Source organism: Onychostoma macrolepis, chromosome 21 (genome assembly GCF_012432095.1).
Source record: "Onychostoma macrolepis isolate SWU-2019 chromosome 21, ASM1243209v1, whole genome shotgun sequence".
Lineage (NCBI taxonomy): Eukaryota > Metazoa > Chordata > Actinopteri > Cypriniformes > Cyprinidae > Onychostoma > Onychostoma macrolepis.
In genome coordinates this window covers 6,470,742-6,498,705 of record NC_081175.1, presented here as the reverse complement: position 1 = coordinate 6,498,705, position 27,964 = coordinate 6,470,742, and the positions used below count along the sequence as shown (strand labels likewise).

General features: G+C 34.8%; 2 protein-coding genes across 2 annotated transcripts; one reads left to right on the top strand and one right to left on the bottom strand.

Annotated features, from left to right (window-relative positions):
* Positions 1 to 185: 185 nt before the first annotated feature.
* slc13a2 (solute carrier family 13 member 2) lies at positions 186 to 26,539 on the bottom strand. Its single transcript, XM_058757556.1, has 14 exons — positions 26,380 to 26,539; positions 24,878 to 24,914; positions 8,611 to 8,748; positions 6,830 to 6,958; positions 5,743 to 5,879; positions 5,425 to 5,657; positions 4,313 to 4,496; positions 4,046 to 4,168; positions 3,732 to 3,941; positions 3,498 to 3,628; positions 3,256 to 3,398; positions 1,758 to 1,919; positions 1,519 to 1,656; positions 186 to 1,380 (listed from the first exon to the last, which is right to left on the bottom strand). Exons 3-14 carry the CDS (start codon positions 8,710 to 8,712, stop codon positions 1,243 to 1,245), a joined length of 1,830 nt encoding a protein of 609 aa, XP_058613539.1. The 5' UTR covers positions 8,713 to 8,748; positions 24,878 to 24,914; positions 26,380 to 26,539; the 3' UTR covers positions 186 to 1,242.
* Positions 14,327 to 23,252, top strand: vtnb (vitronectin b). The gene is made up of 9 exons (XM_058757559.1): positions 14,327 to 14,484; positions 14,575 to 14,694; positions 19,276 to 19,500; positions 19,591 to 19,730; positions 20,812 to 20,968; positions 21,603 to 21,752; positions 21,830 to 22,061; positions 22,133 to 22,290; positions 22,836 to 23,252. Exons 1-9 carry the CDS (start codon positions 14,430 to 14,432, stop codon positions 22,955 to 22,957), a joined length of 1,359 nt encoding a protein of 452 aa, XP_058613542.1. The 5' UTR covers positions 14,327 to 14,429; the 3' UTR covers positions 22,958 to 23,252.
* Positions 26,540 to 27,964: the final 1,425 nt, after the last annotated feature.

Here is a 27,964-nt window from a genome sequence, read left to right as displayed (position 1 = left end):
GTAAGCATTTTTAGGAAGACGTTAATACTTTTATTTCACTAGAAAAATTTTTTTTTTTTTTTCATTTAAAAAAAATATATGTATTTCCAAAAAATGTTGTTCTTTTAGAATTTGTGCCCTTCAAAGAATCCCCCCCCCCCCCAAAAAAAGTGTAAAAATGGTTTCCACAAAAATATTAAGCAGCACAACTTTTCCAATATTTGTAATAATATATTATGTGACACTGAAGACTGGAGTTATGACTGCTGAAAATTCAGCTTTGCCATCAAAGAAATAAATAAATATATTAAAATAGAAAACCGTTATTTTAACAAACAATATAAAATTATTAATAAAATGAATGCAGCCTTGGTAATCATATTCTTTCAAAAACCCTGAACCTTTGATCAGTAATGTAAGTAAAAAAAAAAAGAAAAAAGTATATTTGAAAAATCTGTAAAAAAAATAAATAAATAAAATACACATACAGGTCCTGATATTTACCTTGTAATAGCAATTTTCTTCAATAAAATAAATTACATTTTATGAAATGATTACTTGAAATACCTGAAATCAATTCCCATCAATGTTGCTGCAGGTGCTGTAAAATGACATTTCTCACAAGACTTCACAAAATTAATTTTATTTGAGAAAAGGCACATATTCTGAAAAATGCTGTGACTTTTGCCTACAAGTATTTACTTTTACAAAGTAGGGGCATTTAAAAAAATCTTCAACTGTGTTACTTAACAGATTAAGATTTTATGATTCAACCGTGTATTAAAATGTATTAAATAGACTGTGATCCAAAAAGGGATCGAAAATATAAAAGGTCTTGTCCAGACCCTATAAATTAATTCAATTTTCGTGAACCAGCACAAATGGAAGACCAAAAAACCTTTTACCCACACTGGGGTAGGAAAAGCGCTACATGGAAGCCAACGCACATTTACAAAGTCCTCAAAATTGAGTAACTTTAAAGATGTAAATAAGTGATACAGAATTTCAAACACTAAATTGAGACTGTAAATCCTTACCAGCCACTTACATAGTGCTTGAAAAGACACTGTCTAAAGGTTTGAGCTTTTGAACTGAGCTTTTGCTCCAGAGGTCATTGATGAGGGAACGGACGCTACATGCTCTGCATACTGTGACCCTTTTATCCATTTGATGATGGTATTTTTTGGATATACTTCTTTTGCCCTTCTTTTCCTCTCTCCTTTTAGCATTCTCACAAAACCAAAGAATTAGATGTGAAGATGTTCATGGTGTACTTGTGACATTTGTGGCGTTGGCCCATGTGGGAAAGGTTCCTAGATTGAACATGGCCGTTCCCCATGTGTTGATGCCAAGGTTGATGCATAGAATGCCAATGATGTTGAGAATGAAACCTGCCTTTGCCTTCAAACAAAAAGAAAATACAATTATCCACTCATTTATTTTTATAAACCTTGTCTCAAAAATGTATTTTGACATTTAACTCCCAGTTAAACTTCCACTGGAACAGCAAAGACTCATGTAAAATGTGTTCTGCCATACCATATCCAAGACTTTGAGGTTGCCATAGGAGAAAGCGATGGCGTTGGGTGGAGTGGCTACAGGAAGCATGAAAGCCAGCGACGCGCTGATGGTGCAGGGCAGCATTACGTAGAGAGGATGGAGCCCGATTGTTGTGGCCTGCAAACAGAGATGACATATTATTAGCACTTCCATACTTGTGCAGCAACATAGAATACATGTGGTAGGTATCGTTAGGCTAATTCAGGCTGTGTACTCACCATAGAGGCCAGAATGGGCAGGAACAGTGTGGTGGTGGCTGTGTTGCTGGAGCACTCTGTGAATGTTCCCACCAGCAAACACAGTATCAGAGAGATGGCGAAGGGTGGGATTTTCCTCAGTGGGGCCAGACTTTGACCCAGCCATTTTGACAGTCCAGACACCTACACAAAAACATCATGACATTATTATATAATGTTATGTTATATTATATTGTATTTAGTGCTGTCAAATGATTATTCGCATCGAAAATAAAAGTTTTCGTTTATATAATATATGTATGAGTGCTGTGTATATTTATTATGTGTATATATAAATACACATGCGTGTATATATTTCAGAAAAATAGGTTGTTTATATATTAAAGATATTTATAATTAAATTATATGAATATAAATAGACATGTAAATATTTTCAAATATATACTGTATGTGTATTTATATATACATAAATATACACAGAACACACATATATTATGCAAACAAAAACTTTTATTTTGTATGCGATTAATCATGATTAATCATTTGACAGCACTAATTATATTTTATTATATTATGTTGTTGTTGTTTTTTTGCATCTAAAGTACATTATTTTAATGTAACTTATTTAAAATTAAAGGAGACCTATTATTGTCACAGGTGCGTGGTTGTAGAATAAATATAAATGAAAGCCAGGAGAACGAAACAGCATCAACTCACTTTCCCATTTAATAACATTAAGATCGGACAAAAAAACGAGGGGAAAACTGAGGACTTATAAACTGACAAGAACAAAAGAGCAAACAAGGAAATGCAAATCAGGTGGGGACAATGAATGATAATTAACTAACAAGAAACGGAACTAAACCAAATAAGGAAAACAGGAACTCAGACGGGTTGACTCGTGACAATTATGCCCTTTTTTACAAGATGTGATATAAGTCTCAGGTGTCCCCAGAATGTGTCTGTGAAGTTTCAGCTCAAAATACCCCACAGATCATTTATTATATCATTTTGAAAATGCCTATTTTGAGTGGAAGCAGAAACACACTGTTTTTGTGCATGTCTCTTTAAATGCAAATGAGCTGCTGCTCCCTGCCCCCTTTTCCAGAATAAGGCTGTGCCTTTACAGCTGGTTCCTCAGATACTCTGCTAAAAAAACATCTGTTTGGTTTTGATTATCATGTCTATCACTCTGAAATCATGCGTTTTAAACCATATTAGTTTAAACTTCTGATACACGGTTTTCTGAGCGCACACATCTGAAGCGCGCGCACAGAAAGCGGCTGTCACATGGCACGTGAGTACTAAAGTCTTTTTCTCTTTCATGTCTTATTGCACTTAAACGGTCAAATCCACAAGTTTATGTTACAAAACACACAAGTTACAAAAACAATTGATTATGTCTGTGAATTTAAGTTATACTGGGCTGTTCTTAGTAGATGCACCTGGGACCCAATTGTAGCACTTAAACATGGAAAAAGTCAGATTTTCATGATATGTCACCTTTAAGTAGTCTTACCTCACTTCCTTTTGCCAAGGCAAATCCTCCGCCCAGGAGCAGCACTATGTTCCAGGGCATGCGTTCATGTACCACCTTCCAGTTTAGAAGAGTAGGAGTGCCCTTCAGTTTCTTCTTCTTGTCATTCTTCTGTTTTTCTCCTCCTTTATAAAACAGATAGTCCAGTAGATCTGGTTTAAGACCTGGTTTAAATTTATGGCGCAATGTTCTGTTGAAATACTCTGAATGCAGAAGCATCTTACCTTCCTCCATTTCTTCAGCTCCTTCATCATGTTCATCATTAGCGCTTCCTAAACAGGAAAAGTCTAGCCGAGATGGAATGATGAAGAACAGGGTTGACATGAAAATGGCCACAGTGCCATCGGTGACAAATCTTTGCAGAGAAAAATAGAAAATAGAAAGAAATTAACATGCAAAGAACATAACTTGGTTTTAATGTGAACTGTTACTTAAAGTTTTGGGTGAAGTTTACTCACTGTCCATTTTTGTTAAAGAGCTCAGTAGCCCAGCCTGGCATGAACCCTGGTTCTCGTGTGAACCATAGGATCACCAAGACCACAAAGATGACAAGCACAGCACCCTCAGCAAAACACATCCTTCCCAATTTCTTGTATTCGTTCTTCATCACTCTGTAAGCGTCTTTGTCTCCCTCATTTTTTGAACCGCAGCCAAAAGTTTTTTTAAAGCTGAGAAACAAAATCACCTCAAATTGAAATAATCGAACTAACAACACTTACTTTATGTCCTAGACGCACACTCTAATTTAATGTAAAGTATGCAAGTTACTTACTTAAAGCCCAGGTACATGAACTGCAGCCAAAGCCAAGAGAGCACAAGCATCAGCACCATGTTAGGAAAGGCAAAACCGAACCAGCTGGCAAAGTTGATCACGTCATTGTTTTCTGGAAAAATGCTGCAAAAATGTGCAAAAATATGTGTAAGAAGAGACCTGACCAGCACACACACACACACACACACACATGCTGTATATATATATAAAAAAAAATATTATGATCATTATTTTATGTAGACTTAACAGGATACTTGACAAACATACTCATCCATCTGGCCCTTGAGAATAAGGTTTGGTGTGGTACCCGTTAGGGTGGCTGTTCCTCCGATGCTGGCGGAGTAACACACAGAAAGACTCATTCCTTTAAAGAGACGAAGGTACTTTGCTTCCCGTTCTCTTCTCCTGCCTTCAGAGAGTGCATTGATTCTTGCCTCCATATCTGGGTTGGCTGTCAAGATTTAGAGCAGGTGGGATGTAAGTTTTAAGACTGTGCTTTAGGCTATTACCACAGATTCTGATTGGTCAGTATTGAAAATGCTGTATATCAGTCCACTCGTTTCGGTGACACTCTCACTCTCTCATTTCATACAAAAGCATGGCACCACTTTGCACCCCAGTTATCGATTGTAGTCAAAAAGAGCTTTTTGAAAATTCAGATTGCTTCACAACATGATTCATTCTTTGGAAGCGTTTGAAACGCGAACGCTGACAGCTGATTGTCAAAACGGTGTCTAGGCAATGAGAAGAGCTAAAATGCAAAGACACTTTACAAACCAGTTGCAAATGTTTTAATAAAAGTGTAATACACATATAATAATTAAATAAAAACTGAACTACATTATAAAACAGGCCCGAAATCAGTCAAACCTGTATATTAGACACTGGTTAATTGGTTTACCATATCAACACCCTCTGGCATACAATTGGGATTTAGAAATGCTAGTATGACATAATGGAACATCATTCCCTGAAATCACGCAAATTTGAAGCTTTATGAGACATTTAAGATAGTATTGACCTTAATCAGTTTGGATGCCATATTGAACTGAATGCAGATTGACTTATAGTCTTTACAATGGAATGCACTGTATAAAGGTCCTAGATCATGCCATTTTTGTAACTGACAGTGACAACTTTTCAACTTTTTAGTTTTTTAGTGTTCAGTTTTTTTTCCAGAAAGACATTTAATCAGTTGGACAGTTGGTATGTTGTCAAACATCAGTAGCCTAAAATATGGTGCTACTCTGACTGAGGTCTATATAGAGAAATAAAACAATAAAATAATTTCAATTCAGTGTCCACAAATGTAGTTATTTGCTGAGCAGCAGAATAATAATAATAATAATAAAGAAATGTGTCAACATGTCATGACTTACTGTTGGGTTTGTCTCCAGTGACATTGTCCAAAGCTTGTTTGACGTTGACCTCGGCCAACTCAAACGCTTGGTTATCTTGGCCTTCCCTCAGCTCTTTCTCATCAGCGTCTGCCTCTGTGGTGCTGAGCTGTTCAAGAACAGCTTGAGAAATGGGCAGCATCATGGCTGTGGTGGCCGTGTTGCTGATCCACATGGAGAGGAAAGCTGTTACGATCATGAACCCCAGCATCAGCCTGCAGAAGTTAACAGACAGACAAAACAGGTGAGTGTGAAACAGAAATAAAGTAGGTTAGAAGTTTTCAATGTGTGTGATCTTACAAAGCAGGCCGCACTCCGACTATTAGGAGGACACCCAGAGCGATGCGCTTATGGAGATTCCAGTGTTCAACAGCTATAGCCACCAGCAGTCCCCCAATAAACAGCATGTTGGTGTCCTTTAGGTACTCAACACACACCTGAAACACAACAAAGTAACAGTTACATGTTTAGCTCTGCTCAGTATGGCTTCGGTTTAAAATGTAATACTAGGCTGCTGTTTACTGTATACACAGTGTGCACTACAGAGCCATCAAAATAAATATTTTTAGACCTGGGTAAATTTACTTTGATGTAACAACCATTACACCTGTTATGCTAAAATTTGACTTTGAAAAGCCCAAAACAGTTTTTAAAGTAAATCGGTGCCTTCTCCTCCGGTGTGTTTTTTCTTTTCACAGTCTGGCAGAAATGATGGGTGGTTCCAAAATATATGGTCGTGTGACAGTAAAAGCGTACAGTTACAGGGGGTGGGTCAACTTACGCCACTGGCTCATCTTACCCCACTCCCATATACTGTATGCTTTCTACTGTTTTTCCAAAATAGTATACGAAAATGCATTACGCAATGGTAAACATTTCAATCGGTAGTACAAAGTTAACCTCTCAGAAATAACATTGGTCATTTTGCATTTTAAATCCAGTTTTGTGCGCAATCTGAGGAAAAACAGTTGAGATCATTACATTGTGGGATATGGTAACCAGTGCAGTTATGGTTGTATTTTCTTATTGACGTGCTCATTAGCCTGAATATCTAAAATCAGTCAGTTCTCTTAAAAGATAGAAAGATAAGGAATATAGGAGGAAGACAGATTACAATCTGTTCCATGCTGCTCATAAAAACTGCTTTTATGGCCCAAAACGTTCTTGACTCATTAGAGATAACACTTATACAAGTAGATTTCATGCTGATGAAGATAAATCTCTCTCTACGTGTCTTGTGACGATGATAATATTATTGATCTTCTTTTATGATAACTATTATATACACATTTATTTTAAATGATTGCTATGTGAGTAGTTTGCTTGTACATTATGTTTAGGTATATAATGATGCAAAGTGCTAATTCTGGATTTTTTTGTAAGATACCTTTCCAGACTCCATGATGCCCATCATTGGGAAGAGGATGACAGGCAGCAGGGCAGTGACGGCCAGCGGCATGCACTCTGTACACCAGTACAGCGCCATCAGGATGATGGCATAACCGCATTTTGCCTCCTGAAGAGCAGAAGTGTCACAAGGTAAGTGAACTTGAGACTACATCACCTGTTTGAGTAGCAGTAGGACACATTTCTATAGAAGAGAATTATTGGATGTGAATGAGATGCATACCACATCAAAAATGAAATCTCAGTTCTATGGAAATCCTTTCATCTTAGGGGAGGAAAAGGTGTGTTTCAATTTTATCGAGTCACTACTGTATCTCTTGAAGACCTATTTAGACTCATCTATCACTCTCAGAATGCTGATAAAAGTAACCCTTGACCATAAACGACTATAAACAATTTTGAATGCTTTTTCTTTTATGGATGGGTTTCTTTTATGGAGGAATTTTATCAGTAGAGAAAATGCAGTGTAATCTCTTTAACCCTGTAAAGTCTGACATGAAATATAGTCAGAAAAAAAAATACAAATTTTTCAGATGTAACAGTCTATGGAACACACACACACAAAAAAAAAAGTGCATATGTATATCATATTTGATACATCGAGCATTTATGGTCCATGTAATATGATGTAATGATGTAATGAGAACACCTGAGAAGGAAAAAAAAACTCTGTTTTATTATAATGTTTTTACCTAATTTTATTAAAGGCCCAGACTGAGCTAAAATATGCGATTTGATGCAGTTGCTGCTTTATGTGGACAAAAAGTAAGATGACATTCGCATAGTTTGTAATGTAAGTGCCTAGTTTGTAGTAGTGGGCTAAACATATGATGTTTCATATTTAATCATATTTGATTAGATACAATTTAAAAAAAAAATTGTTTGTTTGGATAATCAACCTAATCAAACCTAAGTTGCTCCAGTAAGTGTTCATTTTGAAATATTACTAACAATGTCAACGTTATTCTTTATAAAGTTTATGTTTACTTTATAAAGATTTCACAGCAAAAACACACAAGTGCCACGACCTGAAGGTGAACATTTTTAAAATTATACTAAAAGTCATTTATAAACATGTACAGTACAAGACTGTGTACAACAGGGTTCTCACCCAAGTTTTGATCATGTTTTTTAGAGGCATAATTTTGTGAATCACGTATGACACGGTTGTCTTTATAGAGTTTAACTTTCCAGAAGCTTCTGGTTTTATGTATGAAAAACACTTAACAAATACATATAACATAATTCTATCTTGTGTAAGGGCTTTTAAAACTACAAAAAACAAAGTGCATTCAATAGTTTAGCCACTTGGGGTTCTTAAATGTCTGATTGTTACTTTTTATTAAGATTGTAATATTAATAATAGAGTCAAATATCCAGTTTTGTTCAATATTTTTTCAGCTGAAGCTCTCTAGGTCAGAGTAACCTGGTCAGATCTAACCCTTTATTCTCTTTGTTTGTGACTTGAGGATGACCTCTGCAAGCTGTGTAAACAGAGTGTCCAGTGTTCCGCAGTTTATAAATAAGAACAGTGCATCATTCAGCTGCTGATGAGGCAAATTTTTTATTTATTTTTTTATTTATTTTTATTTTTTTAAATATGCAGATGTCACTTTGTCATATTTCAGTCATTTGGCTAGTATAAATTCCTAAACACAAAATGTAGATGCGTGAAAAACAGTTTTGCTTAAGAAGTTCATGTCAATGGCTTTGCAGAAGATTTTCACAAAATACTTCTGCTCCAGCAAAAAAAGCACTTACCGGAGTTGAGTATTGCAGTGGCAGGCATAATATAATAAGGGGGGTGATGAAGATGATGAAGTAGTTTCTGTTAACCCACAGCCAGCGTAGAACCAATGCCATGTCTTCTGGCCCTCAGCTGTAGATGTCAGGTGTGTGCTGGATAGAGAATGACAACAGAGTGCTGATGGTGTGAGTGCAGCAAAGGAGGTTGTGCCTGATCAATGTGTTTATAGGCATCGTCACATAAGGAAAATTAAACATTAACTGTGTGAACAAGGGGAGGGTAAATAGGGGTATGAAGGAGGGGAGGGGAGGGTAAAAGAGATAGCAAACTAAAAATATTAACCCTTTTGTTATCTGTTTCTAAGGACGCAATTCGCTGTATTGTTAACACACTGACTAATGGATTTATTAAAAGCATTTCTGAACTTTTCACACTGCCAATGTCATCATGGAAGAGCAGGTGTCGCCCTGATAAGTGTCTCTTTTACACCAGAAATATGTAAAGAATGTTTCTTACTGCTCACTTCTGGAAAAATGTGGGAATGTATGAATATAATTGTCATTGTGGTGGCTTGTACAGTGCTGTACAAGTGACTGTTTTTGTTTGTTTGTTTGTTTTTTTAGAATAGAATCAAATAACAAAAAAAAGTTTGTTTTTCTAGGTTACTGTTCGTTTATAAATAAGCTATTATTTACTATTGTTAATTTTTTCATTTATACAAATGATTAAAAAATGTGTTTTGTAGCCTACGTATATATAGAAATTAACATTACCCACGACTAATAATGCTATAAAAACTGAGACGTGTCATAGCACTTGCGTATATTGCTCTTTTGTTGATTTTGATTGCTTCCATTGTCCTCATTTGTAAGTCTCTTTGGATAAAAGTGTCTTCTAAATGACTAAATGTAATGTAAATGTAAATTTAATGGATTTAATGTAAATGGAATCCAAAGGATTTTCTCCAGCACTTCCTGCTGGATTCCCAAAACTAGCTGTTGTTGTTTACAGTCAAAAGCAGGATGTAGATTTATGGTTAAAAAACAAATGACACAAATTCCCTCTATGAGACACCTGATTTTAGTTCTTGTGAAAACGTTCTTTGAATTCAGAAGAAAATGTAAATACATGCATAAAGAAAAAGACAAAGACATGGTGTTGTCTTGTTTAGCACTCACGCTGGGGTTTAAACACATTAAATCAGTCGAGTGGAAGTAAAGAATTATATTTTAAATAAACGCTGCTCTTTTGAACTTTATATTCATCAAAGAATTTGGGGGGATGCATAATAATAATAAGAAGAAGAAATGTTTCTTAAGTGCCAAATCGGCATTTTAGACTGATTTTTGAAGGATCATGTGACATGTATTTTTGATCATATAAATGTACTTCTTACAAAAACATTAAAAATCTTACTGACTACAAGCCTTTGAACAGAAGTTTACATATTTCTGTTAATAAATGATAATGAGTTAATTTATGGAACAGATGATTGGTGTTTCTAATAGTGGAAAATCAACAACAGTTCATTTAAACATTTTGTATGTTTCTATGGTTAACTAGTTAATATTAGCCACTAACTATTTGAACATCAAGTAAATAGTTTTTGTTGTTTGTTAGTTTTTCTGTTGGGCCCTTTCTTTCTTTCTTTCTTTCTTTCATTCTTTCCTCGTTTTGTCCCTTTCTTTTTTTGTTTTCTTTTCTTTTCATTGCATAGAAATTGTTTTGTGCCTTTTAAAGTTTGACTTTTATAGTTCTATAACTTATAGTTCTATAAATATGTCAGTTTTATTTAGCCTTGTGAGAGAAGAGCAGTATGGATCATTTACTTTTTACAAAAAAGATAAGAGTTAATGAGTGTTTAATTCAAAATTCAGTCTTTTCATAAAACCCAAGTTCATGCATAAGAATAATGTGCTGAGTAGGATTACGGTAATAAATTCAGATTAGCGAGGAACAGATCAGCCAAGCATGTGATACACCTGATAATCTTCGGTTCAGTACAGACTGAGACCTTACAGCTTTATCAACATTAATTAGTAACCTTTACAGACTTTGAACTTTCTGTTTGTACTTATTAAGGACATACTTTGTAAATTAAATCAAGTACTACCAGTTTGTTCATCTTTGAAGCCCATTGACCTCTTGAAAAGAGTCTCTTTCATCTGATATGGCTTTAACTGCCTAATATATGCTAAAGGTCCATCATATATATTCCTCCAAAGCTTTGTTCTTCTTTTACCATCTATAGAGTCTGATCCTTAGAGATAAAGCCCCTTGCATGTTACATAATCTCACTTAAACCACCTTTGGAGTGTATGTACAGCTTTCAATGAAACCCTTAACTTTTCCTAAATATTTAATAATAGTTTCAAAGCTAAAGTATGATATTACATGTAATTCTGGCAAATGTTACTGTCAGTTTCTTCTTCCTTGTTTATAGGTTTCCTTGTCTAGGCGCTGAGAATATACAGATACTGCTCTCACTTTACAAGGCCATAATAACAGTAGCTTTATGGAATTGTTCTGCATGATTATAGATGATCTTCTTTAGTACATTGAGCTTTGATGCTAGACCTTGGCTGCGGCAGGACCATGTAGTCATCTTTATGGCTGTTTAACAGACACTAAGTCTTTCTGACACAGTCAATTGAGAAATAATCTCAAGATCAGGAACTATTGTTTCTGAGTGCATGGACCTCCTAAAAACTAACCAGTTGTTTTTTTTTTTTTTTTTTTATATTTCTACATATGCTGTGGGTGGTAATTCATATCAGAGACAGCTGGTCTGTCGCAGTGTGTTCTCATCAAACAAAGGTCAGGGCTCTCCAAAGGTATTGGGATTACCAATATTACATGACACATCAATTACTCAATTGGTCTTTAATTAGCAGTGGCCGTATGGATTAAGTCAAGCTAAATGAGTAACTTCCTTGTTCCTGAATTTGGACTTTTATCTCTTTTTCAATGACCCACTTATGGATTTTGACCTCAATAAAGGACAAAGTCCTTTCATTTTACATTATCATCTAATTTACACAAAGCAATTTTTACTATTTCTGAATTATAACTTCTGGCAGGACATCAAGTTATGGCCTTAAAGGAAATATCAAGGAGCAAGAGTGATGCGAGTTATCGGAGACTCAAGTTTACTCCAGTACAAATTAGTAATTATTTCCTGAAATGTCTAACAAGTTACTTAATCGAAGTAGTAAAAATGAACAATTTGATTATTTTAAGCTACTTTAAGATACGTTTAAAGTCACATTTTTACAGACAAGGTAAGATTTCAGTTTATAGCTAATAAAATCAAATAATAATGACTGGTTAATATATTGTTATCCTAGTTATATATCTTATCCTAGTTTAGTTATAAACCTGTCTGTCAGTCTGTCTTTTCAAGAAACTGGTCTACAAAAATGCAACACATGAATACAACATTTAAAGAAAATAGATTTATATATGTATTTTCTGTATCAAAACACAAATATTACAATAAAAATTCAGCAAAATAATCTTTAGTTCCAAGATGCATGAAATTCTCTTTCTCCTAATCCGTTATTTTTCAGTTCATACACTGTAAAAAAAAATGCTGTAAAAAACCGGCAGCTGTGGTTGCCAGAATTATACCGTAAAATATACGGTAGCAACGTTTTAGGTTTTATGCTTTTAACTTAAATTTACAGTTAAATACCGTAATTTCAGTTAAATACCGTAAACTGATATAATGTTAATATAACAACCTATTGAAATACTGAAATCTGTTTTGTACCTTTGAAATACACTGATAACCACCAAATGCAGGTGGTGATGAGAAAGTCACATGATGAACCAAAGCCCATCACAAGCAGCTTTTAAATAATAACATATATAGAAGGTGCACAGTGTCATTCACACAAGCACTAAACACCATCATGGTGAGACTCATTAAACTGAAATATGCAATAAACATTAATTTAACAACATTAGATGTAACATACAACCCTAATAAACATAACTGATAAGAAAAAACTAAGAAGAAACCTAGTTATTTCAAAGAAAAAACATCAAATTCAAACAAAATTTGAAATGCAACGCAGGGAATTCTGGGAACGTCAATTTACGGTTTTTCCCTGTAAATTTTACATTCTTTTTCACTTCCAAAAGCGGTATTTCACCATAAAATCGTCTGAATTGTCTATTACAGTTTTTCACCGTATATATTAGGGGAACTTACCGTTAACCATTTTACAGGTTTTTACCGTAGCTTTTTCACAGTTTTTTTTACAGTCTATAGTTTGCAAATACATTTAAAAAAGAATGCATGTCATCACTGTCAGTTATATTTTTAAACTATTTTGATATCTATTAATGCAAGGTGAATATGGTAAATATTTTAACTAATAGATATCACCATGTTTCCTCTATTGATTAGTCACAGCACATTTAGAAAACTGTTTTGTATTACAACATTTCTGTAAAGTTATGTTTAAATACGCAAACGAGGCATTATCTAATCAAATCTGCACTAATGTCCAGAACAGAAATCTGAAAATTGCATAAAGCCAGGTTTCACAATTCTTGTTTCATTTTGTTGATATATTAGAGGTTTGTGCAGAGAAGATTAAACCAGAAAATACTGTCAACAGCCAGAAAAAAAATCACCATATTTTTAGAAATGAAATGTTAGATAAATCAGGAGAAAAAGCGTATTTCGTATATGTATAACAATATACAGTAGATAGAAATAAAACTGGTATATTGAACTGGAGATTTCTGGCTCTGTTCTTGAGAAGAAAAAAAACTCATTTTGAGAAAATGGCCTTTAAAGATATGTATTTTAACTGAAATCTACAGACAAAAATAAATAATGTTTAGTAAAATAAACACTTAAATCTGTTTTTTAGGTGCTTTTTCTTTCCACTAGTCTAAAAAAGTAAAATTTGTTGTTTTATAAGTAAATTAACAGGAGATTTTCAAACAAATCGTATCTTTTTGTTACATACATTTTAACATAGGAATCATCCACAATAGAAAGTTCAACTGAATTCTGTACATCAAGTGACACAGGCTAAATGTATGTTTTCACTGCTAATTTAAAAGTAAAAGTTTTAGAACAAATGCAAATTAGACCGTTATTAGTATTGGTACTAAATATCAATACAGTAATGCAGTACAAGCACAGTAAAATAAAGAATTTAAAAAACAACAAAAGAAATGAGTGTGATACTTTTAGTAAGTTTATAGTGTAGAGCAGCTAATGGAATTATAGAACTATTACCTCAAAATTATTTCAGCACCTTGGTCAGCACACCTGTCATATGACTCTGAAACGCTTTTTTCACATCTTTTGATGCAAATACCTCTGTAGTGGGCTTCAAGAGTTTACAAAAGATTACATTTCAAGGCTTTTAAATACAGTATATAAATGTTTTAAATGATAATGTCTCATTTGTCTCATTACAGTGTTAAAGACTGAACAGCAGTCATACACAAACAGTGAGTTGAGCTGCTCAGACAGTGAAATCAATAGTAGCCAGTTCAATAGTAGTTCAATAGTTTATATAGGCCACTGACACAGTACCACTTATTACAGTTATATACACGATTACCATATATATTTCCAGATCTGTTTGCTTCCATTCTTGTTAAACTTTCTTAACTTTAAATCAACAACTTTGTAGTAATCATTTCTCTTTCTTTTTTTGTTGTTGTTCAGACTAAACAAACAGGGGGTGGTTGACTTTTGGAGCCATCGATCGGCACAGATGTCTAAGCTGTCCTCCGTCGTTCTTTCACACTGGTGATTCTAGAGCATTTTAGGCACTCGCTGTTGACAGATGTGCCATTAAAAATGAAATTTGTTATTTTATTGTGCCTTGTTTTGGCGACTTGTTTCGCTGCAGAGGGTAAGTGTCCCGCAAACTTCTTCATTATAATTAGATTGCTGGTTTGTTTTTATTGAGCTTTCAAAAAAAATGTTTTTGCAATTTCCACAGAAACATGCATGGGACGCTGTCAGAGTGGCTTTGATCCGACAAAGAAATGCCAGTGTGATAGAATGTGCAAATACTATGGAAGCTGCTGTGTGGATTTCGACACTGCTTGTCGAACAAAAAGTAAGAACTTAATGTATAAATAGTAATACGTCAAAGTTTTATTGATGTATTTTTATATACTGTACACTATGGTAAGATTTTGTAATGTATTTGAAAGAAGTCTCTTATGCTCACCAAGACCGCATTTATTTGATTAAAAAAATGTAGCAACAACAGTAATATTACAAAATATTATTTAAAATAAGTCTTTTAATATATTTTCAGACATCATTTATTACTTGTTATTACATATTACTTGTTGCAGTCATTACTTCAGTGTCACATTATCCTTCAGAAATCATTCTAATATGCTGATTTGATGCTCAAGAAACATTTCTTATTGTTATCAATCTTGAAAATGGTTATTTTCCTTAAAAATTTTTTGGAAACCGTGATACATTTTTTTCAAGATTCTTTGATGGATAAAATTACTTTATTTATTTAGATCAGTTTAATGTATCATATAAAAATCAAAAACACTTGCTGACACCAAACATTTGAATGTATTTGAATGCACTGAATGTTCTATTAGTCAAAAGGTTTATTATTTGTGTGTATGTATGCATTTATTTGTTTATATTTTACTATAGTACTTTCTAATATCCTAGCTTATTATACAGAGAGAACTGTAAGTATAACACTTATGGGATGATTTCCAAGTGTAAACACTGGTGCTCTCAAAACATCCCTGTGTTTGTTTGAGCAGCTGGAACAGTCCTACATGGCAACACTAGCTCATCCAATGGTGTAAGTTTGGGGAGGGGCTTTCTGTTTTGTCTGACCAATTGCAGCTGAGGGGAGGGTTTGGGAAACCTGTTTACAATTAGGTTTTGCATCAGATTTGGGCACTTTTGGCCCTGTGGACTTTACCCTGACTTTACTTCACTGTGAAAATAACTTTCAAAGCACTATTAACATTAAAATATATAACATGTACACATACATAACGCATAAAGAAAGAAAAACATTTTAATAAAAAACACTGAAAAAAGGACATCAGCACAAAAAACAACAACAATTTTTGCAGTTGTTTCCCGATTAATCCAGAGACCTAAAACATCTAAATAAAAATATTGGCCTGCAGAGTCTTGAAGTTCCATCTACATTTCTTCATGTGAGGCATTTTTTTTGCAAATTTACTACTTGACTGGAAACGACGCACAATAAAAATATCCTTTTACCTTAATTTTGCCTTGTTTTGTTCACACATCACATGTCTCTAATCTAATCCTTGCACTTCAGTGGCACTAATTACTCTTGATAAACAAGTACACTAACCTTTGATAAAATTTTATTACTCGCAAAATTGTTTGTTGTGGGGAAAATCACAACTGTAGTACACTGAAATGTCTGTGACAAAGGTAAAGCAATAATATCTATACAATGCTATATAAAATGTTTTAAGTAACAAAAATAAATAAATAAGTTACTTTTAATTAAAATCAACCCATAGGACAGAAAAATTGTCTGAAATTCAGTTTGGTGACAAAAAGTACACATTTCACACTTAAAGGAATAGTTCACCCAAAAATGAAAATTTGCTGAAAATTTACTCACGCTCAGGCCATCCAGGATGTACAGTGGGGAAAAAATAATTTGATCCCCTGCTGATTTTGTACGTTTGCCCACTGACAAAGAAATGATCAGTCTATAATTTTAACAGTAGGTTTATTTGAACAGTGAGAGACAGAATAAATCCAGAAAATCACATTTCAAAAAAGTTATCAATTGATTTGCATTTTAATGAGTCAAGTAAGTATTTGACCCCTTCGCAAAACATGACTTAGTACTTGGTGGCAAAACCCTTGTTGGCAATCAAGTCAGACGTTTCTTGTAGTTGGCCACCAGGTTTGCACACATCTCAGGAGGGATTGTGTCCCGCTCCTCTTTGCAGATCCTCTCCAAGTCATTAAGGTTTCGAGGCTGATGTTTGGCAACTTGAACCTTCAGCTCCCTCCACAGATTTTCTATGGGATTAAGGTCTGGACACTGGCTAGGCCACTCCAGGGCCCGGTTGCATAAAGCACCTTAAGTTTTTCCCTTACGTATGACACTTAAGGCGTGATTTATCTTATCTAAGGGAATGACTTGAGGGTGTTGCATACAATCCCTTAAACCATTCCCTTAGTTAAGGGAAACCGTTAAGTATTTCACAACAGCGACCCAGGTTTTGCCGTTAAAAAAATCTACTGTTGCCATGGACACGTTATTTGTTAATGCAGATAGCGGTGTAAGTTTTCACAAAAACATAACATTTTCAGGGACTAATGTGAGTAAATCTATATTTAAATGCAAAGGGACAAGATAGTCATTTTATTCGTATCCAAAACGAGGTGATGTGAACATTATGAAGCGCTAATAGTGTATGTTTACACTTGATAGTGTATGTTTCATTCATACTCGAAGCCGGAGGGCGCTGTCGAGCTGAAAGTCCATTCCGGACACATAGAAGTATTTTATGATGGAATACAGCAGCGATCGCTGGCTGCAGCTTAAGCTAAAAGCAGAAATGTAAACACAATAAACACAAGATTGCGAAAATATATTTTGTATGTGTGTTTTTCAAGTCATCTCCCAGGTAATATGTAGGAAAATACAGGAATAAAATATTACAGAATATATGTGTTCTCGCATGATGCACTCACGTTTGAGCTATTAGTTGTATGTAATTTGATTAATGTGAATAAATGCCTAAATCTGTTATAAAGCGGCCGATTGTGTCTTGTAGAAGACTTTGGGATTGAATCTGCTTGCTGTGTAACACTTAAGGTGACATTTTCCATACCTTACGTTATACTTAGGAAAATGACAGTTAAGGGGCTTTATACAACACTTAATGGGCTTTAAGGGACACTTAAGAGAAATTCTAAGGGTTTATGACGTTTCACCTAAAAAAAACTCTTAAGTGCCATTTAAGGTATATTTTATGCAACACCCTTAATTGTAAGGGAAATTTAAGGGCGATCTTAAGGGAAAATTACACTTAAGGTGCTTTATGCAACCGGGCCCTGGACCTTAATGTGCTTCTTCTTGAGCCACTCCTTTGTTGCCTTGGCCGTGTGTTTTGGGTCATTGTCATGCTGGAATACCCATCCACAATGCATTTTCAATGCCCTGGCTGGCTTCAATGCCCTGGCCCTGACGGTACATGGCCCCGTCCATCGTCCCTTTGATGCGGTGCAGTTGTCCTGTCCCCTTAGCAGAAAAACACCCCCAGAGCATAATGTTTCCACCTCCATGTTTGACGGTGGGGATGGTGTTCTTGGGGTCATAGGCAGCATTCCTCCTCCTCCAAACACCGTGAGTTGAGTTGATGCCAAAGAGCTCAATTTTGGTCTCATCTGACCACAACACTTTCACCCAGTTCTCTTCTGAATCATTGGCAAACTTCAGACGGGCTGTACATGTGCTTTCTTGAGCAGGCGGACATTGCGGGCGCTGCAGGATTTCAGTCCTTCACGACGTAGTGTGTTACCAATTGTTTTCTTGGTGACTATGGTCCCAGCTTTAAGAGAGTGCTCCTAATCTCAGCTCCTCACCTGTATAAAAGACACCTGGGAGCCAGAAATCTTGCTGATTGATAGGGGATCAAATACTTGATACTAGAAAAAATGCTAAATCAGTTTATAACTTTTTTGAAATGCGTTTTTCTGGATTTTTTTGTTGTTATTCTGTCTCTCACTGTTCAAATATACATACCATTAAAATTATAGACTGATAATTTCTTTGTCAGTGGGTAGATGTACAAAATCAGCAGGGGATCAAACAACTTTTTTTCCCCCACTGTAGATGAGTTTGTTACTTTATCAGAACAAATTTGGAGAAATTTAGCACCACATCACTTGCACAGTGGATCCTCTGCAGTGAATGGGTGCCGTCAGATTGAGAGTCCAAACAGCTGATAAAAACATCGCAATAATGCACAATACACCACTCCAGTCCATCAATTAACATCTTGTAAAGTGAAAAGTTGCATGTCTGTAATAAACAAATCCATCATTAAGATGTTTTTAACTTCAAACCGTTGCTTCCAGCTAAAATTTGGGTCCTCTATCCATAATATTGCTTTTGCTAGGGAAAAAGATCCCTCATCTGAATCAGGAGAGAAATATGCACAGATCAAGCACCATTTATAAGACAAAACCATTCTAAACAAGCAGTTCCAAACAAATATGTCAGTAGATTTTGATGTTAGAGGACTTTTTCACTGAGGAAGTGCTGTTATTATGGATTTTGGACAAAGTGAAAATACCTTAAAGATTTGTTACTTACAAACCTACTGCTTTTCACTTCACAAGACTTTAATTGAGGGACTGGAGTGGATTACTTGTAGGTTATTGTGATGTTTTTATCAGCTGTGTGGACTCTCATTCTGACGGCACCCATTCACTGCAGAGCATTCATTGGTGAGCAAGAAAATCTGCTCTGAAGAACAAACAAACTCATCTACATCTTGAATAGCCCGAGGGTGTGCAAGCAAAAGGTGAGTTTCAACAAGTATTTATTTTTTGGTGAACTATTCCTTTAATGTCTTATTAATGGAAAGAGAGCCAGACATTGTGAAAATGCTGCACTATTTGAATGTTTTAATTACTTCCTCAGTTGCCCGCGGTGACATGTTTGATGTGCCTGAGGATGATCTGACCTCTTCGGTGACACCGACAGAAGAATCAAATGTGACAGCCACCACCGCTCCGCTCCGAACCACCACAAGTCCCCCTCCTATGCCTCCTACAGTTCCACCTGATCCAGAAGCCGACACCTGTAGCGGCCGCACCTTTGACGCCTTCATGCAGCTGAAGAATGGTTCAATCTATGCGTTCAGAGGTGAGTTTAGAGGCTGAATGCAATTACTCTGCCTTTTTCTCAGTTCAAGTTCAGGCTGACTACACAATGCCTTCTTCATTTGTGTTCTAGGGGACTATTTCTTTGAGTTAGATGACAAATCTGTCATGACTGGGTATCCCAAACTCGTCAAGGATGTGTGGGGCATCTCCGGTCCCATTGATGCTGCTTTCACTCGCATCAACTGCCAGGGAAAAACATACATATTCAAGGTCTGTTTACGTCAGGTTAAATATTTAAGGGATGGTTCACCTTAAAATGAAACTTTTGTCATTAATTACTCACCCTCATGTTGTTCCAAACCCGCAAGACCTTCGTTCATCTTTGGAACACAAATTAAGATATTTTTGATGAAATCCGAGAGCTCTCTGACTCTGACCCTCCATATATATCAACAAACTACCACATTCAAGACCCAGAAAGGTCTTGATCAAAAATATTTTAATTTGTGTTCCAAAGATGAACGAAGGACTTACGGGTTTGGAATTTAAATTTTTTGGTGAACTATCCCTTTAATACGGTGGCCGAGAGAGCTCAACATGCTGCAAATAGAAAAAACAAATCATCTCAATCTGTTTGACAAGACACATGCTGCAAATACTCCCAACACAACCAAATACAGAAACGCACTACAAATACGCACAGACCACATCAGAAATGTTGAAGGGAACTGCAATAAGTGATGAACCTGTCTGGGACATGCTTATCAATGTCTATTCTGAAAGGTGAGATTTTTCCTTATTTTAACATCCTAAACATATGATAGCTTTTAGCTTTTTTTTTATTAGCCTAAATAAGCTGACAATATTTACTATCAATATTATTATTAGCCTAAATTAGCTTATGTTAGCTGGCTACTTTTACAACTTCCCTTACAAAAATTAACTATGGTTTCACTATTAAAAACTATATATATATATATATATATATATATATATATATATATAGGCTATTTTTTATTATATATAAAAAAATAAAAATAGTTACTGTAGTTAAACCATGATAACCACAAATCAACCATGGTTTTGCTACGCTATAGTTTAATCATAGTAACGTTACTTGTACAACTGTGGTTATACAAATGGTACCCAGTATATTATAAAGTCATTAAATGTAAACTTTTATTTAAAATGGTAGGTTTTTCCTAACACATGCTTTTTAAACTAGATAAAAAAATATATTCTTTTTTAAACCATATTTATTTATCATGGAAAGACTGACCTATAAACTGGTTTGAACAAAACTAAATATTTATAACACACTACTAATATTTCACTGCATGCTGAATCACAGGGTAACAAGTACTGGCGTTTTGATGGTGATGTCCTGGATGAAGATTATCCAAGAGACATATCTGTGGGCTTTGAGAAGATTCCAGATGATATTGATGCTGCATTTGCAATCCCGGCTCCAGGCCATCATGGGAAGGAAAAAGTGTATTTTTTTAAAGGTATGGGAAAATCAAATAAAGGTCATAATAGATTTCTGCAAGGATGATGTATTTTTGTAGGCCAAAACCACAAACAAGTTAGCATTTTAGCACTTCCGGTTCCATTGTCCAGAAGTAAATTGGTTTTTTGAATGGGGTTTTGGTTAAACTGACAAAATAATGCCAGTGCTTAACCCAAGCTCAAGATTTCACAATTTATTCAAGACATGAAGTAAAATACATCAGTAAAACACTCCTTTTTACTAACTACTCGTCTTTAAAGCCTCATTCTGTTTATCACAATCATGCAAGCTATTTTAACTCAAACTTTCAGCGAAAATGTTTTTAGATCAAGTCTGAAAGAGTTGACAAATTCTTAATGTTGATGACACAGTCAAGCGACTGTGGTGTAGTTTATTTATAGCCTATGTTTAGCTAGGCTTCAAAATTCACAAGTTATGTTCATTTGTGAAGCTTATCATTAAAACATGTAAATAAATTAAAACTCTTTTTTTTGGAGAGCCTCTATTTTGATAAAATGTTCTTCTATGGCAGCGTGAAGCACCTTTATTTTTAAGAATGTAGGTCAAAAATACGCTTATGCACCTTATGAAATAGATTTATTCAAAAGTAAATGTTTCTTTTGTTCCCACAGGGGACCAGTACTACCAATATGAGTTCAAACACCAGCCCTCCCATGAAGAATGTGATCGCATGACCAAAGCCTCACCCTCTGTTGCCTTCACACGTTATACAAACCTGTACTGTGACTTGGATAATGTGTTTTCCCTGCTGTTTCAAGGCAGTAAGTCTGTGTGCTTATGTTATTTAAGCAGAGGTTTCAGTAAATGTCCAGTTTGCTGAATTATTCCGTCCATCCAGTTCACGGGCATCACAAAGGGCCGCGTTTCATTTCCAAAGACTGGATTGGCATCAAACCTCCCATAGATGCAGCAATGGTTGGCCGACTGTACGTCAGCCCTGGTCCCTCACCGTCTCCAGCCACCAGCCTGAGCAGGGGCCAAACCGGACGGAGAAAGAAGACCAGGAGTCGAGGAGACCGAGTGAGCCGCTCGCTGTTCTGGGAAGACTTTGGATTGGACTATGAAGAAAGGTTTGTTAATTACTGAGGTTTGTTGAGAGGGCATTTGGACAGTAGATGTATAGATTCTATTTGTTATATAGGTATTATGGAGCAGAGAAGCGTGGTAAAAAACAGAAAAAGGGCCGTGGAAGACGTCCATCTTGGTTTGACATGAGCTATGACCCGGATGAATACATAGATGTGGAGACTGTCCAAGAGAAGGCCACACCTGTGCAGAATGTCTACTTCTTTAAGAAAGGTACTTCAAACAAAGATAAGGTACATCATTAAAAAATCTGTGTTCTTGTTCTACCCTGACTCACTGTGGTAAGTCTAGAATAATGATTTATATTTTGAGCAGTTGGGCCAGATTTGGCTGGAAATTTCAGGTTTACATTATGAAAAATTTGACACCTTGTAAAAAATACTTTTACTCAGAAGGGATGCATTAAATTGACCAAATGTAACAGTAAAGACATTTGATTTCTATTTTAAATAAATGCTGTTCTTTTGAACTTCTTTTGAACTGAAAAATTGATCAGGTTTCACAAAAATATAAATTATAAGAAACATTGATAATAATAATAATAAGAAATGTCTCTTGAGCACCAAGTCACCATATTAGAATGATTTTTAATTAACAATAACAATAATGTTTTAATGTATTTTGATCAGACAAATGCAGCCTTGGGTAAAAATTCTTACTGACACCAAAGTTTAGTGTGTATGGTTTATGTTAATAAAACATGTTGTATTAGTATTTTTTTAAATATTCGTATTAATATTGTGGTATTTCTTCTCTAGATAAATATTACAGGGTGGACCTACAGACCAAACGGATTGACTACGTAAACCCTCCTTACCCAAGATCCATTGGCAAATATTGGTTGGGATGTAAAGAAAAGGACTTGTCAGAAAAAAGATAAAAAAGATGATGAAGATTTTGATGTTGTTGCTTAATTAGATGCCATTTATGAGGATTAATCTTTACGATCAATATTATAGTTCTCTAAGTTTTGTTATGTAAATTCTAAGTTACATAACAGTAATATCTGGTAGTTTTGCATGCATTATTAGGAAAAAGCTTCTAATGACCTTATTGTATGATTCAATATGATATAATGATCTCAGTTAAACTTATGAACTGTTCTTATATATGATATGATAATACTGTATGATAAGTATGGTATGAAAATGATGAATAATAAACTGTGCAATCAGTATTGAGTTGTTGTTTTTTTATATGTGCAAAGCATTATCTAGAAAAATATTATTATATTATTTAGAAAAATAGAAAAATAATTTTTCAAATCCTCATTCAGAGATCTCACCTATGCAGAATTTGTTGTTTAATCTACAATAAATACATTTTTTTATCTACTTTGAATGTATGAAACATACATTTACAGAGAAACAAACTACATACCTGTATATAAGCAAAAAGATGGTTTTATTATATTATATTATATTATTATAGATTTCTATTTAATGAGGAATCAACTTGAGGAACAAAATTTGCTCTCTGAATTTGAGAAAAATAAGGTAAATGTGCTCCTGTAGTATATTTTTCCTAAGAAACAGGATAAATAAATGTATAAGATAATTTTTCATGAACCTATAAGAACTGATGAAAATACTCTTAGTCTACTATTAGTTATATATCTCAAAACAAGCTGGTAGGTTAAGTGTAAGCTTAGTTATAAAGATATGGAAGAGGAAGTTCCTCTGATTTCACATCCTTCAACTCCTATCTATCCCGAAGACAATAACGTCCTCTAGTGGCACACATGAGTGTGGCACTCTTACAGAAGCAGCATGGCCACTAAGAGGTGACCGACCGTCAGAGTATTGAGCTATGAGTGGACACTACACTTCTGAACATGTTCATACATAGACAACAGCTGCACAATAACCCGAGACAGGAACGAAAGCCTGTGAAGTGTTGGAATTGCAGGGTTTTTTATTTTTATTTTTTTACAGTGCTAACACTCAACCTTACTTAGTTCCGGGGAAATATCTGCATTTTAAACACCCTTTGCCTTCATCAAACTGTAGATGTCGGCATGAATATATATATTTTTCTCTTTCTAGCACGTATTTTAAGCTGTGACATGTAAAAAATATTAGCAGACAGGAAATACGTCTATTTAATGATTTCAAAAGACTCTAAAAGGAAATGTGATGCTGTTAAAGCATCTGCATGCTTTACAAAAAGGTTTCACTTTATTTTGATGGCCACTTTAACACATTCTGTTGACTATAAGTAACGTTGCACCTACATATCTACCTCTCATTATAGTGTTAGTAGAGTATTAGAGACTGGTAGGGTTAGGGTTAGAATAAGTTGACATGTTTTTGCGAAGTTACTTATAGTCAGTAAAATGTCTTTTGACAATAAAGAGATATGAGATATGCAGATATGAAGCAGACAGGCTACTAATACTCTAATGAAAATTTGTTGACATGCAGGTGCAAAGTTACTTATTGTCAACAGAATGCTCAAAAGGGGACATCAAAATAAAGTGTCACCAACACAAAAAATATTTTATTTCATAAGGAGCATAGATACTGTTAAAATTACTGTTAATTACGAAAATGCTTTTGGTAGCAGAATGATGTAGTTACTACATTTACCAGCAGGGGCTAACTGGCCCATGCTAACTAGCTAAACCGGTTTCCCTTACAAACTACTGTGTTTGACACGGCAAAGTGCACTCATTGTTTAGCACCCTTAGTAGATGCGCATCCTTGTGACACAAGGTTATTGTAAGTTGTATAGTAAACTTGGTAAATTTTAATGTGCAATAAAGGGATAATTCGCCAAAAAATGAAAATTCTATACTCACCCTCATGTCGCTCTAAACCTTTATGAAGTTCTTTCTTCTGTTGGACACAAAAGAAGATATTTTGAAAAATGTGAGTAACCAAATCATTGAGAATGTAGCCATTGATTTCCATGTTTTCCATATGGAACATCATTACAAGTCACTGTTCTCCATGCAGGCAAAACCTGATTCCAGTTTCTGGAAATGTCTGCACTTTTCTCATTTGCATATTTAGCAGTCACCTATTTTCAGAGTGATTTAGGCCTTCCAGCATTGTAACATAGCGAGAAATTTCTTGTAAGATCAACAATGTTTGCTGTTCGCAGTGCCAAGTTTCAAGTAAAGATAGAGAACAAGTAAGTGATATCCTCACTTTTATTAGAGGGTTGTTGTGAATGGTTAAAGTCTCTGTGATAACAAGAGATCCTCTGAAGAATGCTGATAGCAGCAAGCCACCCCGAGGACACCACACTATAGGAGCAAAACCGTTAAATCTAGGATTTTTTCCCCTCATGTTTGTGGTCTCTCACATTTTGAAGATCTTATAAGATTTCAAAAATCTTTTAGTGTGTACCCAGCATAATGGGGTAAGATGCCCATTAACTTAAGTTTGTTTCTTCAGAAAATCTCATATCAGCACTTTTGATGAATGATGATGCTGTTTTTTTCATTGACATTTTATCTAAGTATAAACATTTGTGAGATTTAGTCAGTTGAAACAGTTTTGAGGGTGATTGACTTAATTGAAATTGAAAATAGGCCTAGTATTCCATGAGATTGTATTATGTTTAATATCAACTTTGTTGTTTCCCAGAACTGGGAAAGAAGGTTATTATTTTAAAATGTAATACTTATTGTAATTAATTAGATTTATTGGGTGGATTCATTTAATTTGCATTTATATTGTTGCTATAATGACATCTTCAATTAAAATATGGGCAATTAAATATGTAAATATCGATATAGAATAAATTCTGCTTCGTCTTTCATCGGTTATTCAATTATTTAACTATATTGTCAAAATACAAATGAACAAATGTTTCTATTTTTTCCCTTAATAATATATTGACTGATGCATGATCACCCTGCACATGCTAAACATGTTACAACTTCAAAGTAAATGTGCATTGTTCTTAAATGGATAGTTCACCCAGTAAAAATTCTGTCATCATTTACTCAACCTCATGTTGTTCTGAACCTGCCACACCTGTATGAGTTTCTTTCTTCTGCTGAACATAAAGTAAGACATAAGGAAGAATGCTGGTAGCTGAACAGTTTGCGGTTGCCATTGACATTCGCAATACAGAAAAAATTACTATGGAAGTCAAAGGCTACCGGCAACTGTTTGCCTACCATTCTTCCAAATATCTTCTTTTGTGTTCAGCAATTCATTTCAGGATTCTGATGCTTCCATAGGCTTAAAAACTGTAATAAACAACAAGGTAATTTTTGTGTGTGTCTCTACTCGGTGTATGAGTGCATATATGCCTGGTATGTGGGAATGTGTGTGTTTGCAGTCATACATTTTCTTTCCAATGGATCCTCTGTGTTTTCCCGCTCCCGGGGCACAGTACTGTCACAATGGTGCTAATGACGTGTCATCGCAGCTGCGTTCCTCTCCATTCACAGTCTGCAAACACCTGAGGCCATCGTTTTGTTTGATGTGGAAACATCTACCATTTATTCTGCCAGTTTGGGGAAATATTTCAAGGAGTTCAGCCAGTTTTCATACTTTAGAGGTATAGTGCTACTGAGAAGAATTTTTGATACATAGCCAAAATTATGCCACAGAGATCCACCTGAAAGAGAAAGCTATGATAGATTATGCACAGATGCTGAGGAACTGTTTTCAAGGCTGGCGAAGAGCTGGGCAGTTTAAAAAGCAGTTATAAGTTAAATTCTACATGTACAATACAAATAAAAACAACTACTTAATTCATTTGCATCACTTTGTACATTTGTGCACATTGTATGTTTGTCTTCCTGATCCTGAATGACAACAGTCATTCACTTAAAGTTCTTAATACATCTTTCCTGTCTATGTGCCATACATCTGAAATTTTGATAAAAAAATCTTTAAAGAATTTCTATGACCATGTAACTCTAGTATGTAACATAAAAGTTACTAAAACACTGCCAAGGTTATACTGATTACATGTAATGTGGATTATGTGATCAGATTCCAAAAATTAAGTACTTGTAATTGAATTATACATTTTACAATACTCCTAATCAGATTACAGTTACTTTGACTACATGGTTAGCCTACTTGGTTTTTTTTATACAATAGCAATAACTTATTCATAATTTATTGATTCTCATCATTTATTGATAAATCTTTTGAATTTACCATTCTAAAATAGCCTACCACTTACAGACATTCAAAAGTTTTCCAGTTTTGTGGTCATTCACGCTAAGACCGGTCACTAATCAGGTGGCTATAATTACACAAGAGAATTGAGAGGCCACACAGAAATTGACTGCTGGATTTACATAAATCATTTAAATTTTAAATTAGAGTATTTTTTCAACATTTCAACATTGCATCAACTACTGATGAACTCTGATTAAAATTTTATTGGAATTATCATGCAGTGGTAATGTTATGTTTATTGCACTTCGTGTTGTTAATAAGAATGAATGGAACTCTTTGTATTTTTAAATCAATATGCTAAAAGCTTATCCTATTTCAATCAATGTGATAAACGAGGTAGGTCAAAAGTAATTAAAAGTAAAAGTAGTCTGATTATTTTAACTAAAATGTGTAATGTAGTGGATTACATTACTACTAACTACTATTTTTACATTTATGATTGACACATTTAACCCTAATGGTTACACTTGTAACAGAAGTTGCCTTATTGTTTGCCATTTTCTGTTTGGTTAAATATTAACATTCCCATCATTTGCAGTTCGCCAAGAATAAATCGCATGGAGTATGTTTTAAACACACTTTAGACTATAAAAGAAGTAAAATACATGACATGCTCTCTCTAATTTAGCATTAAAAGAAGTATGATTCTGAAAGTATTACATCTGACGCATTAACCCAAATGCAACGTAGCCTGCTGTAATCCTCCGTCAGTGTATTCATTGCACCTAAATACA